Source organism: Orycteropus afer, unplaced genomic scaffold (genome assembly GCF_000298275.1).
Source record: "Orycteropus afer afer isolate SDZICR_OR568_19922 unplaced genomic scaffold, OryAfe1.0 scaffold00026, whole genome shotgun sequence".
In the NCBI taxonomy this organism is placed as follows: Eukaryota; Metazoa; Chordata; class Mammalia; order Tubulidentata; family Orycteropodidae; genus Orycteropus; species Orycteropus afer.
Window position 1 is genome coordinate 19,446,431 of NW_006921613.1, and position 18,079 is coordinate 19,464,509.

The following is an 18,079-nucleotide window of genomic DNA, read 5'->3' on the forward strand; positions in this document are numbered from 1 at the left end:
TAAAGAAAAGAAAAACTTTATTGTGATTTGGGTGAAAGTTTACAGAGCAAGTTCATTTTCCATACAGCCCGTCATATACATTTTGCCTCATAACACTGACTGCAATTCCCCACAATGTAACAGCTCTCTTTTTATTTCCTCCCCATAGTTAACTCTTCCCTTTGTCCTTCCCTCTCATGCACTCCCCAATCCCTGATAAAATGTAGTTTTTAAGGATCAAACAAGCAAGCTTAGTAGTAAGCTAAACATTACACTATAAAACAGTACAAAGATTCAAAGATGAGGAAAGCTATTTAAACAAATGAATGGTAATTTATCTGGTTAGAATGTAAACTGCCAGTAAGTGCACTGGATAAAGAAAAAAACTATGAAAGGAGACCGACAGTCAAAATACTAGAAGTTCACTTTGATATAGTAGGCTATAGGAATCATAGTAGAGCTCTTAAAGTTACTATTAAAAAACAACACGTAAGATGATGCTTTTTCTAACTGTAGGAATAACAGAAAAAGTACTTTAAAAGGCTGCAGGGATTATTTAAGCCTGATACGGCTAGGGACTAAACTAGGACTCTGATTATGGGAAAACAGAATAAACAAAAATTGGTAATCAATTTATTCTCAGTTCACTTTAAAGCATGCACAGAAAAGATGAAGAAAGTAAACAAGGACTACTTTTAACAAGAGGCTTTGGCTACATATGTCAGTACACATTTAGGTCTTTAAAAAATTAAAACAAAAAACTGATCACCTTCGTTCCTAGATGCAGAAGCACTATGAAACTTCCCCCTCCATCCTTTGATTTTGGTGAAGTCATTGGTCTTCCCTGTCCTAGAAACAAAGGGAAATCCAGCATCTATAAAAGAAAAAAAGAGATGACCAAAATTCTAACAAACCAATATTTTATATCTAAGTCATTTGTTAAGACTATGCCAATAATTTAAAGGTCTGACCATGGAGTGTCTAAAATGTCTCTGAAAAAGTAACTTTTTATTCATAGCACAGCACAAATAACCTTAACTTTAAATAAGAAAATTAATACTTCATTTTACAAATACTGCACACTCACCAGGAGAGGCAGGGTTGGTTCCTGTAAGGTTCCAGAAAGGAAAGCTAGTAGCTGGAGCCAAAGGTAGCTGTACTCCCAAGTATTTAAGATCAATGCTCACTGTTGGATCCACTGAATTCAACTTTAAACCCACTGCAACAACAACAACAAAAAAAAAAAAGAACCACAAATCATAATTACCTCTCTTTTCTTTTGGTGGTAGTATTAAATTAATAGAAATAATACAATATAATAGTGCAGAGCAAAAATGAGTGGTCCCATGATTCCCTACACCTCCTGGTATTATATATTTGTGTAATCTCTATCCCCCTCTCCTTAAGTGTGGGCAGAACCTGTTGTATATACGTTTCTAACCAAGGGAATGTGGCAAAAGGGATGGGATGCACGTGATCATGTATATGTCATCACCTAAGAGTACAGTGCTCATCTTACTAGAGCTGCTAGAAAATTAACTATGCCAACAATCTGAGGGAAACTGGAATCAGATCCTTCTCCAGTCAAGCCTTTGGTGAGAAACTAGGCCTATCAAACATCATGACTACATCTTTAGGAAGACTCACTTTTAAGCAAAGGACTCAACTGGCTAAGCCATGACTGGATTCCTGATTCACAGAAACTCTGAGACAATAAACACGTATTATTTAAGTTGCTAAGTTTATTGTAATTTATTACACGCCAACAGATAATGAATAGATAAAAATATATAAAAACATAGCAGAACTCAGACCCTTTGTGCTTTTAATCCTTTATGGTCCAAAGACTTTCCAAGGCCACTAATACAAACCTGCCATAGACTGAACTTCTGGCCCATTTATGATCAACCGATTCTCCGGTTTTTATTAATGATATTTATAATAACAACCTATAAATATAATGTATTATTTATTTATAAGTTAAAAGGTAATCATTTAGGAAAATAACCTAAATTTTGACAAAATTAAGAATAAAGAAAAGTTTAAAGTATTAGTTCACATAGTGATAAAATCATTAAAAATCATAGATATAAGTTTCCAATAAAAAGCTCATAGTCTAGCCGTTTCTCTAAAAAGTGAAGCTACTGTGTAGGTTAGTTACGACTAATTTCTATAACCTCTCACAAAGCTCACCTGCATAAAAGAGAGTTCTTTCCAGTTCTTTAAAATAAGCATATTTGCATGGTTATCTTTAAAAGTAAGGTCAATACCCATCCATCTATGGACAGCTGACCTTTGACAAATAGCCAAAACCCATTCGATGGGGGAGATATAGCCTCTTTAACAAATGTGCTGGCAAAATTGGATAACCATTTGCAGAAAAATTAAAGAAGATCCATACTTCACACCCTACACAAAACGAACTCAAGAAGGCTCAAAGACCTAAATGTAAAACCCAAAACTATAAAGTTCATCAAAGATAAAACAGACGCAAACCTAGGGGCCCTAATTTATGGCATAGACTTATCAAAGCAGTGGAAGAGAAACTAGATGACTGGGACCTTTTACATATTAAATTCTTATATACATCAAAAGACTTCTCCAAAAGAGTAAAATCAGAACCTACAGATTGGGAAAAAATATTTGGCTATGACATATCTCACAAGGGACTTATTCTTAAAATTTACATTTAAAAGAAAAAAAACTTCAACACCTCAACATCAAAAAGACAAACAATCCAATTCAAAAATGGGCAAAGGCCACGAATAGACACTAATCATTAAAGAAGATATACAGGTGGCCAAGAAACACACGAGGAAATGTTCACAATCATTAGCCATTACAAGAAAACCAAACTCACTGCCATCGAGTCAATTCTGACTCACAGCAACACCCCATTGGGTTTCTGAGGTGGTAAATCTTTATAGAAGTAGATTGACTCATCCTTCCTTCTGTGGAATGGCTGGTGGGTTTGAACCACCAACCTTCTGGTTAGTAGTCTAATGCCCTAGGCACTGACCACCAGAGCTCCTTCATAACCCATTAGAGAGATGCAAATCAAAAGAACGAGATTATCATCATGCCCCAGAAATAACAGCAAAGTTCAACAAACCAGAAAATAACAAATGTTGGCTGTAGAGAGACTGGAACCCTCATACTCTACTGGTGGGACTATAAAATGGTACAGCCACTGTGGAAAACGATATGGTGTTTCATTAAAAAATTAAAAACAGAAATACCATTTGATCCAGTAATCCCACTACTAGGAATATATCCCAAAGAGGTGAGATCCAGAACATGAATACAAATATGCACACCCACGTTCAGAGCAACACAATTCACTATAGCAAAGAGATGAAAACAACCTAAGTGCTCATCAACAGATGAATGGATAATCAAACTATGGTACATTCACACAATGGTATGCAACATTAAAGATTAAACAACAACCTACAAATCACCTCATAGCATGGATGAATTTGGAGGACATTATGTGGCGTGAAATAAGTCAATTTCAAAGGGACAAATATTTTATGAGTCTATTATAAAAAGTCAAGGAAAGGTATACATAGGGAAGGCGATTTACTTTGCTGGTTAGCAGGGATGTAGAGAAGGGGAGGGAAAATTTCTGACTAGTTAAGATTCTTGCGTTGATATGGATAAAGGGAAAGCCAACGTAACAAAGTGTGTGACCAGCACAGTAACAATAAGGAAAACAAGGGCACAGAAACATGCACAAAAGATACATACAACAGAGGCAAACATTATTACATACACATACTGCATTACCAGTGGCAGCTAACACTACTCTATGGGTAAAGGCATAGACAGGGAGAAGACCAAGTGTGGGCAGATGAACAGGAATATACCCATGACCGTGGATAGATCTGGCTGCTGATATTCTTATATATGTTATCTGTGCTAGAAAAATATCCATATACATTACAGAACCAACAGGGGACAAGATTGGAGTAGCTTCTCGAGAACCTTGAGGGAGAGAGTCACCAGGCCTGTGGGCTTGGGACCACGATCTTAGGAGACATCAAGCTCAACTGGTACAACAGTACATAAAAATCTTGCTTTCTATTCTACTTTGGTGAGTAGTGACTGGAGCCTTAAAAGCTTTCAAGTGGTCATCTAAGATGCAACTATTGGTATCTCCTCATCTGGAGGAGAGAAGAATAAAGAAAATCAAAGTCATACAGAAACAATCCAAGGGTATGATAGACCACAGAGACCTCAACCTTCACAACCCTGAAACCAGAAGAACTACATGGTGCCTGGTGACCAATTCCTATCACTCAGAAAGGGATCAAAACTGGAGATCCTGGACAGAGTGGGAGGAAAAATGTGTACAAAATTCAAAAAACACAAGAATGAGCAGAATTACTGGTCAGATAGAGACCAGTGGAATCCTAGCCTATGGACCCGAGTTATATCTCAGGCCTGGAGATGGACTCATTTCTGTGGATTAGCTCTCAGCCAAACAGCAGAAAGGGCTACGAGCAGAAAACCTAGCCCAGAAAGGTGTACCAACCTATCCTAGGAAGATGCACCCTTTAGATCGACTGTTGGACATCAGAAGGGCAGTATTTGCACAGGGGAAAAGCTGGACAGACAGGAATGCACAGCTAAGAAGGACAGAGGGAGGGAGTGGTGGCAAGGAGAAAATGGGAAGAGAGCTTTATATTGCTAGATTGTAACTGGGGTCGTGAAACCAAATGTGCATGAACTGTTGAGAGTAAAACGAATCTGCCTTGTAAATCTGCACCCCAATCACAATGAAATATTAAAAAAAAAAAAAAACCCTAATAAAGTCAATAAAACAAAACATTCTTCCATCATGTTCTGAATGGGGGGGGTGGGGGTGGCACAGAGAATAAGATTCTGAAGCCTGAACAACTGGCTAATCTTTTTGTTACTATTACTTAGTTTTTAATTTGGGGAAAACTTCTCTTAGTTTTAGTTTTCTCAACAATAAAACAATGAATACCAATTCAGTACACTGAGTTGTATGTTTAAAGAATTTACTCAATCTTCTCTGTGAAATACTTGAATGAAATGGTGGTAGAGAGATGAAAGTTCCCAGACCTTAAGAAGTTTTATCATACCATTTGCTGCTGAGCTGCCTCCAATTCATAACAACCCCACATACTGGAGTAGAACCGTGCTTCACAGGGTTTTCAATGGCTGTGATCTTTTAGAGGCGCTCTGGTAGTGTAGTGCCTAAGGCATCTGATTGCTAACCAGAAGGCTAGCAGTTTAAACCCACCAGCCACTTCTCGGAAAGAACTTTGGGCAATCTACTTCTGTAGCGATACTGCCTCGGAAACCTAAAGAGGGGCTGCTATGAGTCAGATCCAACTCCATGGCAGTGAGTTTAGGTTTTTTTGGTGATCTTTTAAAAGTAAATTGCCAGGCCCTTCTTCTGAGTAACATTTGGGTGGGTTCAAACTGCCAACCTTTCAGTTAGTAACTGAGCTAACTGTGTTAGTAACTGAGCTAACAGAGATTTCATTAAGGAGTGTTAGTGTTATGTTTTCCCAAATGATTTACTGGTTACACTAGGGTGAAGTAGTACTATAAGAGTTAAACAATAAGGAACTATACCTGAACAGCTTAACGGAATCTGATAAAACTTTACTGAGGATGTGACTCTAAGTTACAATAAGTAAGAATTAACTAGGAAAGGTGGGAGTAAGAGAGGTGGAAAGTAGAACCAGAATATAGGAAGCTATTGGAGAAACCCAATTGAGAACTAAATCCTAAACAAAGGGTCAAATAAGATACTGTAGTGTTCTGAGAAGAGAAAAATATTGCATTATGTTATTCATTATTAATGACAAAAATGGCCAGAAGTTGCCTACAGAGAAAGCAGAAAGAAAAGAACATAGACAAGTAGGTAGTCATGCAAAATCTGCTTCATGCTACCAAATTTAGAGACTATTTGACCATTCACTTGACAGGGAGAAACCTGACAGACATCTCAGCCAGGTGATCAAGATTAGTATTAATAGCAGTAAGTCAAGATGATAGTATATACCCTTGATACAATGAGATGAGAATCACACTTCACCTCTGTGGTCTTCCTTTCAAGAAGGTATGATCCCATGCTAATCATGAGAAAAACACCAGACAGATCCCAATCAAGATTCTACAAAATCCCTAACTAGTACTCCTCAAAACAAAACTGTCAAGGTCAACAAACAAAAGCCTGAGAAACTGTCACAACTAAGAGAAGCTTAAGGAAACATGACTACTGTGCTAAATGGGATCCTGGAATGGTAAAAACTAAAGGAATTTGAAGGAAGTATTTAAAAAAAAAAAAAACAACTCACTGCCACCAAGTCAATTCCAACTCAGAGTGACCCCCTTTGGCAGTAAATCTTTACAGAAGTAGATTTCCCGGTCCTCCCTCTTGGAGTGGCTAGTGGGTTTGAACTGCCAAATGCCTTAGGCACTACACCACCAGAGCTCCTGAATGAAGTATGAACTTTGCTAATAAGAGAATATTAGTATTGGTTCATTGATTGTAACAAATACACCATACCAATGTCAGATGCTAATAAAAGGAGAAACTGTTCACCTAAATCACTATTTAAAAAAGAGAGGGAGAGAGACAGAAAGACAAGGCCCTTCCTCCAGAGCCAACACAGACAAAGTTTGCCCCTACAGCCAGCCAGCACCTTGAATTTGGACTTGTAAGCCTCTGACACTGTCGAGAAAATAAACTTCTGCTTGTTAAAGCTAAAATAAATAAATAAATACATAAAAGGGGAAACTGGGTGCAGAGTATATAAAGGAACTCTCTGTACTATATTCAACTGTTTGGTAATTCTAAAGCTGTTCTGAAACAAAACGTTGGAAACAGTGATGTAAGAGCTTTTACAAAAGTATCTTTAAATTTCAAAAACAAGTGGTATTTTCAGGTAAGCTGATACAGTCTAAACCAAAGTGGGTACACTTACTCCTCACTATCTTATTATCTGACATTCATATTTACAACAATAGTTAAAAAAAAAAAAAAAAAAACCTATCCAACTATTTTATGCATTTATGTACATCTGGCATAAGCCGAGGTGTGAGGCAAGATAATACTGGCTGTAATAGTTATATGTCAACCTGGCTGGGCCATGATTCTCTGTGGTTTGGCAATTATATAATGATGTGATATGGCAGTTATGTGATGGTGTCATCATTCTTTTTGTGATCTGATATGGTCACCCTCCATTTTTGCAGATGAATTTACACCTAACAGCCTTGTCTTTGGAACCTCACCATTTCAGTAAGTTGAGTAGGGATATAAGAAACAGAAAACCAGTACTATGGGAGGAAAAATTAAGAACCTTATCTGTATTTTAGCAACAAAATCACTAACAATAAAAATATTTTCCCAAACTTAATGGACATTTCTTTCAAAATTTCAAAGCAAGTAGAAAAAACTTTCCAAGTTTTCAGCTCAAAAATATTTTCTAAAGAAAATTTAGACCCTAACAGTTAATAGAAAGGCAAAGAAATATGGTTATTGAATGGAAATTTAATAAATTATTTTAGTTATCATTTTTAGATAGGAATATGGAAAAACAATTTGATCCCTTTCAGAGACATGAGATTAATATCATTCAGCTATTACAAATATTTAGCCAAACTAAGTATCTGAAATATTAAATATTTTACTTGTTTTGAAATTACATAGTGGGCTATTTAAAAGGAAGCAAATGTTGAGGAATAAAAATCTACCACAAAAATTTTCACAGAACCCTGCCTTATACCTCACAGAAAGTAAGTATCACATGAATTACAGAACTATTAAAAAGAAAAATATAAAAATATTGTATGAAAATTTAGTTGAATAAATTTTAACCACCTTAAGATTAAGGAAAAACTTGCAAATGATACCAGATACATAATCTACAAAGTGAGTGAAAACTGATGCCTCTTGATCACGTTTTGATGGCTCACAGTGAGTTCCCTCCCACCATAAAATTACATGTATACCCACTCCTAATTATCAATATGGTTAGGTTGTTATGCGAAAATCAGTCACTATGTGAAAATGGAAGATAACTACATCAGAGCACAAAACTGAGGATGACTACATAATTACATAACTGCCAAGTTTCATCACTACATAACTGCCAAACCATGGAGAATCACGGTTTGGCCAAGCTGACACACTATCACAGCTAGTGTTACCTTTGCCTCGTACTTCAATGTTCATTAACTGCCAGACGTACATTATTAGCGTGCAAGATAGTCTGACGTACTTTTTACTATTATTGTAAATACGAAATGTCAGATAGAAGAAAGTGAGAAGTAGATGTATTTTATTCTGAATTTTGGTTCAGAGAATTTTTCAAGTTGCCTTGTTTTCTCTTTTCCAAAAATTTTGTATTGTGATAAAATATCTAATATAAAACTTGCCATTTTAATCACTTTTCAGTGTATAATTCAGTGACATTACTCACTCACTCAGGAGCCCTGGTGGTATAGTAGCTACATGCTCAGATGCTAACCAAAAGGTGGAAAGTTCAAACCCACCAGCCATTCCACAGGAGAAAGATGTGGCAGTCTGCTTCCATAAAGAGCCTTGGAAACCCTATGGGGCAGTTCAACCCTGTCCTAAGAGGTTGCTATGAGTTAGAATCAACTTAAAAATAACAATTTAATTACTCACAATGTTTTTTTATAAAGCTTTTGAGTTAGCTACCCAGAAAAACTATCATCAGTTGCCATCATTTAAAAATTGAATGCTAACGTAAAAATACTGACTTCAGCTTCTCCTGAAAAAGATGGGACAATCTGAGAATACATTTCCCAATGACAACAAACCATTTAAATGGCTTCCCCTTTAGAAGGGGTACCTATATCCTACCCTATCAGAATCCAACCCCAACTCCCAAAGTCAGGCCTATCTCACTTATGTTAGCTGCTTAGTTTCCATAATCATTTGACTTTCCATAAACGAAGTAACAGATCTGAGTAAAATGTCTATGAGGCAAAAAGTCAGTCAATCCATAGCCAACCAGATGACAGGACTACAAACCACACAAAAAGACTAGTAGCAAACACTGAATATATTTAACTGTAGAAATAAGACTAAAACTAATGTTGGGATTAAATCAAAAGAATACACTATAAATGTTCTATTATTTCTACATTACCTGAGGATATAACCAACAAAAACTGGATGTGGCAGGGGAAAAAGACAGGAAAGGAAGTAGGGCAAATTAACTGATAGCTGTAAGTCAGAAAGTATTACTTTAAGTAACAGCAGAAGTAAAAGCTGGTATTAAAGTACAGCAAATGTTATTACCAGCAAGACTACTATGATGTAGCTGTGACTGCCCATTCAGAGGAGCTAGTCCATAACTTTGACTGAGACTGGGATTTGTATAACTTAAGATCATAGTATACCACAAGCTGCCTCACATTAAAGCAAAGGTTCTTTTAGTATTACCACTTAATTCAGAAATTGAGTAATCATATATAAATTCTTGTAAACTTTTTGTTTGACAGCTTCTAATGCGGAGATTCTCAGATAAATGATACAATTTCACATAAATAGGCTACTGTAGTATAGTGAATTACTTGGTATAGCTCTTCTTGCCATGGTCTTTGTGACTCCCACCAGGTTACTAGGTGGAACTATGCAAATATAAGATGTTTGTGGGCCACCAAGAGGACTGGATAGCTTGTTAGTCACATAAATAAGGTACATGGCACTCTTGTAGCAGTAGAACAATGGAAATAAGGTATACAGAACTCTAATGTAGGGATTAGGGTTTTGTCATTTTACTAGGTTTAAATGAGCCCTCTCAAGAAGTGGAAAAGAGAGAAATCTCACTGCCATCAAGACAGAAGAGCCAAAGGTGGACCAGAGCACTTCTTTGGACCCAAGATCACTGCGCTGCACCTCCTGGGCAGAGACAACAGCAGCAACAGAACTGAGAGACCACCATAAGACAAATAGCAGGCTAGCTTGCCCACAGAGTGAAAAAGGTAAGTGCCTCTGGGCAAGAGGCTTGCTACTGGAGTGTGGTGCACTTATCAGCAGAGCTAAAAGAGCTTTGTAACACTTGCCCAAGCAGGGCAGAGGCCAGGCCAAGGGCCAGAGAGGTGTGCCTGAGGCCACAGAAGAAGAGAGACTGACCTCACCAAAGAATTGTAACCTGAGCATGTTCTTGAACCTGAATTGTACCCTTACTTCCCTAATAAACCTCATAACTCTGAATATTGTTTGTGAGTTCTGTGTAGGCACTGTCACAAATTATCAAACCCAGCACACAAACAGTGCCATGGGAGGGATGGCTGTTGTCAGAGCTAGTAAAAGTGCTGGAGAGTGGTAGCATGTCCAGTCTCAAAGGAGTAAGCCTTGGGCTGCTGATGATGACTGTCTCACTCTCATGAAATTAGAGGATGCCGCCAGTGCACCCTTTTTGCAACCAGACAACCCTTTGGAAAGAAAGCTGACTGATAAAGAGTCAACAACCAATAAACTCCAAGAAGCAGACCTAAAATCAAAGATATAAGAACAAGAAATTAGGCATAGCCTACAATCTTTCATTACAGTGAAAATCCAATAGCTACTGTGAAGGTAACAACTAAAGTAGATTTCATTTTTCTTAAAAAAAAAAAAAGGATTAAGCAACATAATCAAGGCCGAGATAACCTAATACAATAAAGATAATAATAAAAAGCTTAAATTAAGTCCCCAGCAATACACTGTTGTTCGTTTTGCTGTTAGTAGCTGTCAAGTCAATTCCAATTCACGGAGACCCCCATGTATGTACAGTAGAACTGCTCCATAGGGTTTTCAAGGTTGTGCCCTTTTGGAAGCAGATCAACAGGCCCATCTTTTGAGGCAGCTATGGGAGCTCTGGTAGCATAGTGGCTAAGACACTTGCCTGCTAACCAGACGGCTGGCGGTTCAAACCCACCAGCCACTCCTCGGAAGGAAGGTTGGGCAATCCTACTTCCGTAGTGATACTGCCTCGGAAACCCAAGGAGGGGTCGCTATGAGTCGGGCCAACTCGACGGCACATAACAACAACAACAACATAGGTGAGTTCAAACTATCAACCTTTCAGCTAGTGATCAAGTGCTTAACCATTTGTATCACTAGGGACCTAGTAATACATTAAACATATAAAACATAAATTTGTAGCCTCATAATGAGAGAGAAAATAATCTTCTATCATAGATCTAAATACATCACTAAGTATATAAAGACAAGTAGACCCCCCAAAAAGCAACTGAAACAATGAAAAGTAGAAGGGAAAAATCTTAGGTGATAAGAGAAAACACAACTTTCTTACAGTGAAACGCTTTTGTTTAATGCAAAGATACTATGCTTCACAAAATCAAGACAGTATCTTCAGAGGTGAAAATGTTTCCCTTAGGATAAAGAACATCTAGATATGTTAAGAGAAAGAAATAGGGAAGAGAAGAAAAAAATGCAAGCTGAAGCTAAGTCCTGAAAGAAATTAAATAAAGGAGAAAAAGATGGGGGGGCGGGAAGAGAAGGGAGTGTAGAAGTTGGAAAAAAGGGGAGATGGTAGGAAGAAGGAAAAAGGAAAATGGAGTAGGAGAAGAAACTGGCCTACAATCTTTTAGGGAGTGATTACCTTCTTGAAGACCAGGATGTATCACCTGCTTATGACGCAAAGACTTCAAATCTTCTATCAAATCCTTTTCCAACTGGGAAATTCTTGCTCTGCAACCTGCTCAGAAGACAAATGAAGATCAAACATGCTATTATACACTGAGATGGAATGCTGCCCTCTTTGCTCCTAGAATCCAAACCACAAACAAATTTCTCTTCTTTATGCTATTATGTAATACCTGAATCATTTGTGGTTGATGCCTGAAGACTAGAGGGTTCTTCTGTTGTCCCATCAACTGCATGAATGTCCAGAGCTTCCTATTTAAAAAAAAAAAATTTAAAAAAAAGTTTTTGTGCTGTAGTACATGTTACTAAACCAAGTATTTAACTCTACACACGCATCACATACACAAATGAATACATTCACAAAAACTAGATTCTAAGTTGGTTATCAGCCAGTATACAATTTAATAACAACTACTTAGCATTAGTTTAGCATTCTTAGAAAGAATGCTGAAAATGGCATCTTACCTTCGAGTCAAAAGAAACAAACAGAACACCATCCACATCTTCCAGATCAGGCTTCACATCTGGAAAGGTACTTCCATGGCCCACAGGAGTATTCTTTGTAGAAGTTAAAGACTTCCCAGTGTTTTTAGGTGGTCGCCCTGCCTTAGAGAGTTTCAATTTCCGTGGCCTCCCTCTCTTCCCAGAGATATTTGGAGAGGTATTCTGACTAACATTCACAGCCTTTGGGGCTGTTGCAATCTTAATCAATGTTGTTCTCTTTCTGCCCAAGTCCTCTTTTCCTGAAAATGAATCCGCAGATGAACTCTTTGAACTATTATCATATGTTCCTTCCGTGCTAATGCTGTCAGATATATCAGGGTATTTCCACTGAGGCTCTTTAAATAAGGGGTATTTTTCTATCACTCTGAAATCCGGTGAATACTTTCTAAGACCATTTTCTGATTCCTTGCCTAAGCAGAAACCAGTCTCAATGGAATTTTCAATGTATGTAGGGAAATAGTCTAATTCTGCCAACACGGAAGACTTATCCTTCCGAGATGTGGAAAGCATGTTATCAGGCAGCTCAGAAATCTTCACTGTGCTTTTTGTGACAGCACAAGGCTCCAGGTAGACTACTGGCATCTTTCCAGTGTCTAATTTGAACATTTTAGCTTTAGCAACACCTGATGGGCTGCTTGGTAGCCATTTAGAAGACGGATGGTCAGCTTCTACGTTATCAACTTTACTGTGCCTCTTTAGCTGTTTCTCTAGTATGGGATCATCATCACTGTTTGAGTATACATCCGTTTCCTCATCTGTCTCTTCCTGTTTGACAGTAACACCTTCTGGGCACTCACCAAGTTCATAGTCATAATCATCTAGAGGTTCCTCTTTAATGACAACATTGATGGGTCCACTTGGGTCTAGTGGTGAGGCTACATGGGAGCTGTCTTCAAAATTGTTGGCAACAAGACTGGAGAGATAAGGGAAGCAGTGACAAAAATGATAAAACTATTGATAAGATTCAATTAAAAAAATAAGACATTGTTGGAAACCAAGTAACTCATCACATTTAACGAGCCATTTCTCAAAAATTTATCATTTATCATATTTGTATATTTCCTCTCAATTGCTCACAAAAAAATACACAAATAAGTTGAACAGTAAAGTTTTAGCAAATGATCCTCTTATCATTAAATCAAAAATCAGGATATCTTATAATACTCATTTTCCTACGGGAAAATTTCAAATAAACTCAATTTTGAAAGTCAAATGGCAATGACTCAGTATCAAACTCTAGAAATTCAGAATGACTAAAAACTATCAAAAAAATAAGCAAATAAATATCCATCATATTTAAGAATTACAATAAACATCAAGAAGGAGCTTTCAGGCTACCTGAATTTTTTTTTTTTTTAAAGACAAAATTCACATAACAAAAAAATGTTAACAATTTTAAAGTAGACAATTCAATAATCTTCAGAATATTCACAATATTGTTGCTGGAATTAAAAAACTCATTTACAATGTGCCTATAGGCTTAGAATCACAGTTGCAGGGGACACAAGGGTCAACTGGCATAACAGTCCACAAAGACAATATTCTACATCCTACTTAGGTGAGTAGTGACTGGGGCCTTAAAAGTTGTGAGCAGGAATCTAAAGTGCAACGATTGGTCTCTCTTCATCCAGAGCAAAAAAGAGGGAAAAAAAATCAAAGACGCCCAGAAACAATTAGTCCAAAGGGCTAATGACCATGTGAACCTGTGGTGCAGTATATTACTTGTTATGAGTCTTTTAGCCATGATCTTTGTGACTCCCACCAGATAACTGGGCAGGACTATATAAATGTGAGGTACTTTTTAAGGTTCATGACACCCTTGTGGAGGTGGGACAATGGAAATAAAGTATATGGAACCCTAATGTGGGGATTGGTCAGTTTTGCCATCTTGCTAGGTTTAATATGAGTCATCCCAGAGGCACAAAAGGTGGATCCCTCTACCATCAAGAGAGAAGCAGCAGGAGTGGAGTATATCCTTGGACCAGAGATCCCTGTGCTGAGATGATGGCAGAGAGATGGCAGCAGGAGAGGCAGCACAACCAAGAGACCTGCATGAGACACAGCAGCAGACTCACCAGCCCACACACCAAGAAAGCTGAGTGCCTTTGGGCAGAAGGCTTGCTAGCAGACTGGGATGGAATGAGTGCATTTATCAGAAGAGCCATAAGAGCTTTGTAACACTTGCCCAAAGAGGGTAGAGGCCAGGCCAAGAGATCAAGGTTCAAAGAGAGGTTTGTCAATAGGTCTGCCCCAGTGGAAGCTGTCCTGATTAAAGAACCGTATCCTGAGTGTTTCTTAAACTGAATTTCAACCCACTGCATTCCTAATAAACCCCATAATCTGAGTATTGTCTGTAGTTCTATGTGGCCACTGCAATGAATTACCGAACCCAGCAGAGAAGCACACAGTGCCATGGGAAAGACAACTGGTGTCAGAATTGGCAAAAAAGCGGAAAAGGGCAGTATGTCTGACCTCCACTTCATAGGAATTAACCTTGGGTAATGTTGCTAATGATAATTTTCTCCCCCCCTCGTCAAGTCAGAGGTGGTCAGATGATGCTGCCCCCACACCTTTTTTGCAGAACCCTAACTTCCATAACCCTGAAAACCAGAAGAAACAGATAATGCCTGGCTATCACTGCTGTCCCTTCTGAAAAGGACCACAATAGGAGGTCTTGGATAGAGTGGGAGAAAAATGTGGACAAAACTCAAATCATAAAAAAGACCAGGCTTACTGGTCAGATAGAGACTGGTGGAACCCCTAAAGACAACAGCCTTTAGACAGCCAAGTCAAGAACTGAACTCACCTCCATGGCACAACTTTCAGCCAAACAAGAGGCAGGTCTATAAGGTGAACAATAACACAGGGAGGTACGTACTCACTAGAACAATCAATTATATGAGATGAAAAGAGCAGTATTTGCTTAGGAACAAAGCTCAGAAGGCAGGAAGGGATAGGAAAGAAGAATGAAGGGAAATAGTAAAACACAGGGAGGAGGTAGGAAGAATGTTGTTACATAGTAGGGATTGCAATTAATGTCTCAAAAAAAAAGGAACATAAATTGTTGAATGGGAAACAAATCTGTTCTGTAAACTTTCACCCAAATCAGTTAAAACAAAAAAAAAGTTTTAATTCATTTACAATGTAGACACTCCACCATTAATCCTCCCAAAATAGAGTAGTTGAAAGTGAGTACCTATGACCCATATTTCAAAAACTACAAATTATCAATCCTCTCTTCTTCCAATTAGCTGCTGAAAGGAGTTTAACTGTACCAACATACTTTTAGAGCATGGTAAGATTAAAGAATTAGGTTACCTAAGATTCCACATAAAATGATACACCTAGAATTAGGATTCTCAGGCATGGAAATTCTAAAATTCTGACTAATCTCTGTACCTCTGATTTTCCCCAAAAAATACTGACACAAATCAAAACGTTAACCAATACAAAAAAGCAGAATGAGAAGTGGTTTTAGAAAAATATACTCTACATATGAACAATATATAACAAAGTAGATCGTGGGCATTTTTTAAACAAAGAAAAATTACTAAATGAAGTTCTTCAGGCTGAAAGGAAAGGATTCAAGACAAAAACAGATCCAAAAATAAATGGAAAGATTCTGAAGAAATAAATATGTGAGTGAATATAAAACACTGTTTTTCTTAGATTTCTTCTCCCACACACACATTTTTTTTATTGTGATTTAGGTGAAAGTTTACATTTGTTTTCCATTCAACAGTTCATACACATTTTTGTTTCATAACACTGACTGCAATCCCCACAGTGTAATAGTGTAATAGCTCTCTTCCCATGTCCTTCCATCCCAGTGGTTACCTTTTCCAAACTGTGTCCTTGTTTCCTATGCATTCCTGCCTTCTGAGCTTTCTCCCTGTGCAAGTGCTGTCCTTCTGATCTCCCATGGTTGATTGTTCTAAGCAGTTTACCTAGCTGGTGTAAATGTTCACCTTGTAGGCCTGTTGTTTGGCTGGAAGCCACAGGAATGAGTTCAATTCCAGGCCCAAAGGATGACTAAAGACCATAGTCTCAGGGATTTCACCAGTCTTTTAGACCAGTAAGTCTGGTTTATTTTATGATGTTGAGTTTTGTCCCACCATTTTTTTCCCACTCTATCCAGCATCTCCAATTTTGATCCCTTTCCAAGTAGCTGACAGTGGCAGCCGTACACCATCCAGTTACTCTGGTCTCAGGGTTTGTAGGCTGAAGTTCCTATGGTCCACCAGTGCCTTGGACTAATTGTTTTCAGGCATCTTTGATTTTCTTTACTCTTCTTTTCTCTGGATAATGAGACACCAACTGCTGCATCTTAGATGGCCACTTAAGTTTTTCAGACTCCAGTCACTACTCACCAAAGTACAATGTAGATCAACGTTTTTGCGTAATATGTTATGCCATCTGAGCTTCATGTCTCTCATGACCATGGTTTCTTACATTTCTTTAAATGATAACTGAATACTTTAAACAAATAACAATGTTTTGGAGGTCTATAGCATATGTAAGGTCATGAACTTTAAGGATATTAGCTGTTCATGAACCGTTGTAACATTAATTCAAATTATACTTGATAAATTAAAGACGTATACTGTAATCTCTGCTGTTGTTGTTAGGTGCTGTCAATTTTGACTCATAGCAACCCCATGTGACAGAGTAGAACTGACCCCATCGGGTTTCCTAGGCTATAATCTTTATGGGAGGAGCTGTAGTGATGCAGTGGTTAAGCACTCAGCTGCTGACTGGTAACTGAAAGGGGTGGTCAGAACCCACCAGCCACTCCACAGGAGAAAGATGTGGTTGTCTGCTTCCATAAAGACTACCAACTTAGAAACCTTATGGAGCAGTTCTCTGTTCTACAGGGTTGCTAAGAGTTGGACTCGACTCAACACCTCTTTACATGAGCAGATCATCAGGTCTTTATCCTGCAAAATTGCTGTGTGGGTTTACATCATCAGTCAACCTTTCAGTTAGCAGCTGCCACTAAGGTACCTTGTAATCTCTATTAGCAATTTCAAAAAATTCAGAGAAGTGTATCTAGAGATAGCAATAGGTAATAATATAGAATTTGAAAAACCCAACCAACAAGAAAAGAAAGAACAGATCAGAGAAACAGAAAACAAGATGATATAGTTAAAAACCAGCCATATTATTAATGAACAGTACACATAAATGGACAAAATAGTCCCAATTAAAAATCAGATAATAACAGTGGTAAACAAACAAAGCCCAATTATACGTTGTTTAAAACAGTCACATTTTAAATCAAAGGACTGATTGAAAGTTAAAGGAAAAAAGATAAGCCATGCAAATACTAATCCAAAGAAAGCCAATGTAGTTTATTATCAACGTAAACTGACTTGAAAACAAGTACTATAAAGTACTATTAAAATACTATAGCCCACTCAACCTACTGCCAGAGTCAATTCTGACTCATAAGAACCCCAATAAAGTTTCCAAGGCTGTAAATCTTTATGGAGCAGCTAGTGGGTTCAAACTACCAACCTTTCGGTCAGCAGCCAAATTTTACCACAGAGCCACCAGAGCTCCTTAAGTATTATAAAGAGGAACGTTATAAAAAATGGGGATCACCCCCTCAATTCACTATGAAGGTATAATTGTCCTAAATGTATGTCTCTAATCACATAGCCTCAAAATATTTAAAGCAAAAGTTGGCAGAGCTAAAAGGAGAAACAAATTTACAACTAAAATGGGATTTTTTATTTTTATTTTTTAATTAGGATTTGGGTGAAGATTTACAGAGTAAATTCACTTTTCATACAGCAGTTCACATATACTTTGTCTCATGTCATTGACCAAAATTTATAATGCAGCAGCTCCCCTCCCACTTCCTCCCCATAGTTACCTCCTCCCAGTGTCCATCCCTTCATACTCTTCTGCACTCTGAGCTAT

At 37.7% G+C, this 18,079-nt stretch overlaps 1 protein-coding gene across 1 annotated transcript in view; it reads right to left on the bottom strand.

Moving 5' to 3' along the window:
* Window positions 1-18,079, bottom strand: part of MGA (MAX dimerization protein MGA) — an 86,425-nt gene that overhangs the window by 54,416 nt on the left and 13,930 nt on the right. The window contains exons 2-6 of the mRNA XM_042783699.1: window positions 12,116-13,067; window positions 11,824-11,902; window positions 11,607-11,702; window positions 1,067-1,198; window positions 749-853 (exon numbers count right to left, since the gene is read on the bottom strand). Coding sequence (XP_042639633.1) covers window positions 749-853; window positions 1,067-1,198; window positions 11,607-11,702; window positions 11,824-11,902; window positions 12,116-13,067 — 1,364 coding nt within the window. The remainder of the gene's footprint in view (window positions 1-748; window positions 854-1,066; window positions 1,199-11,606; window positions 11,703-11,823; window positions 11,903-12,115; window positions 13,068-18,079) is intronic.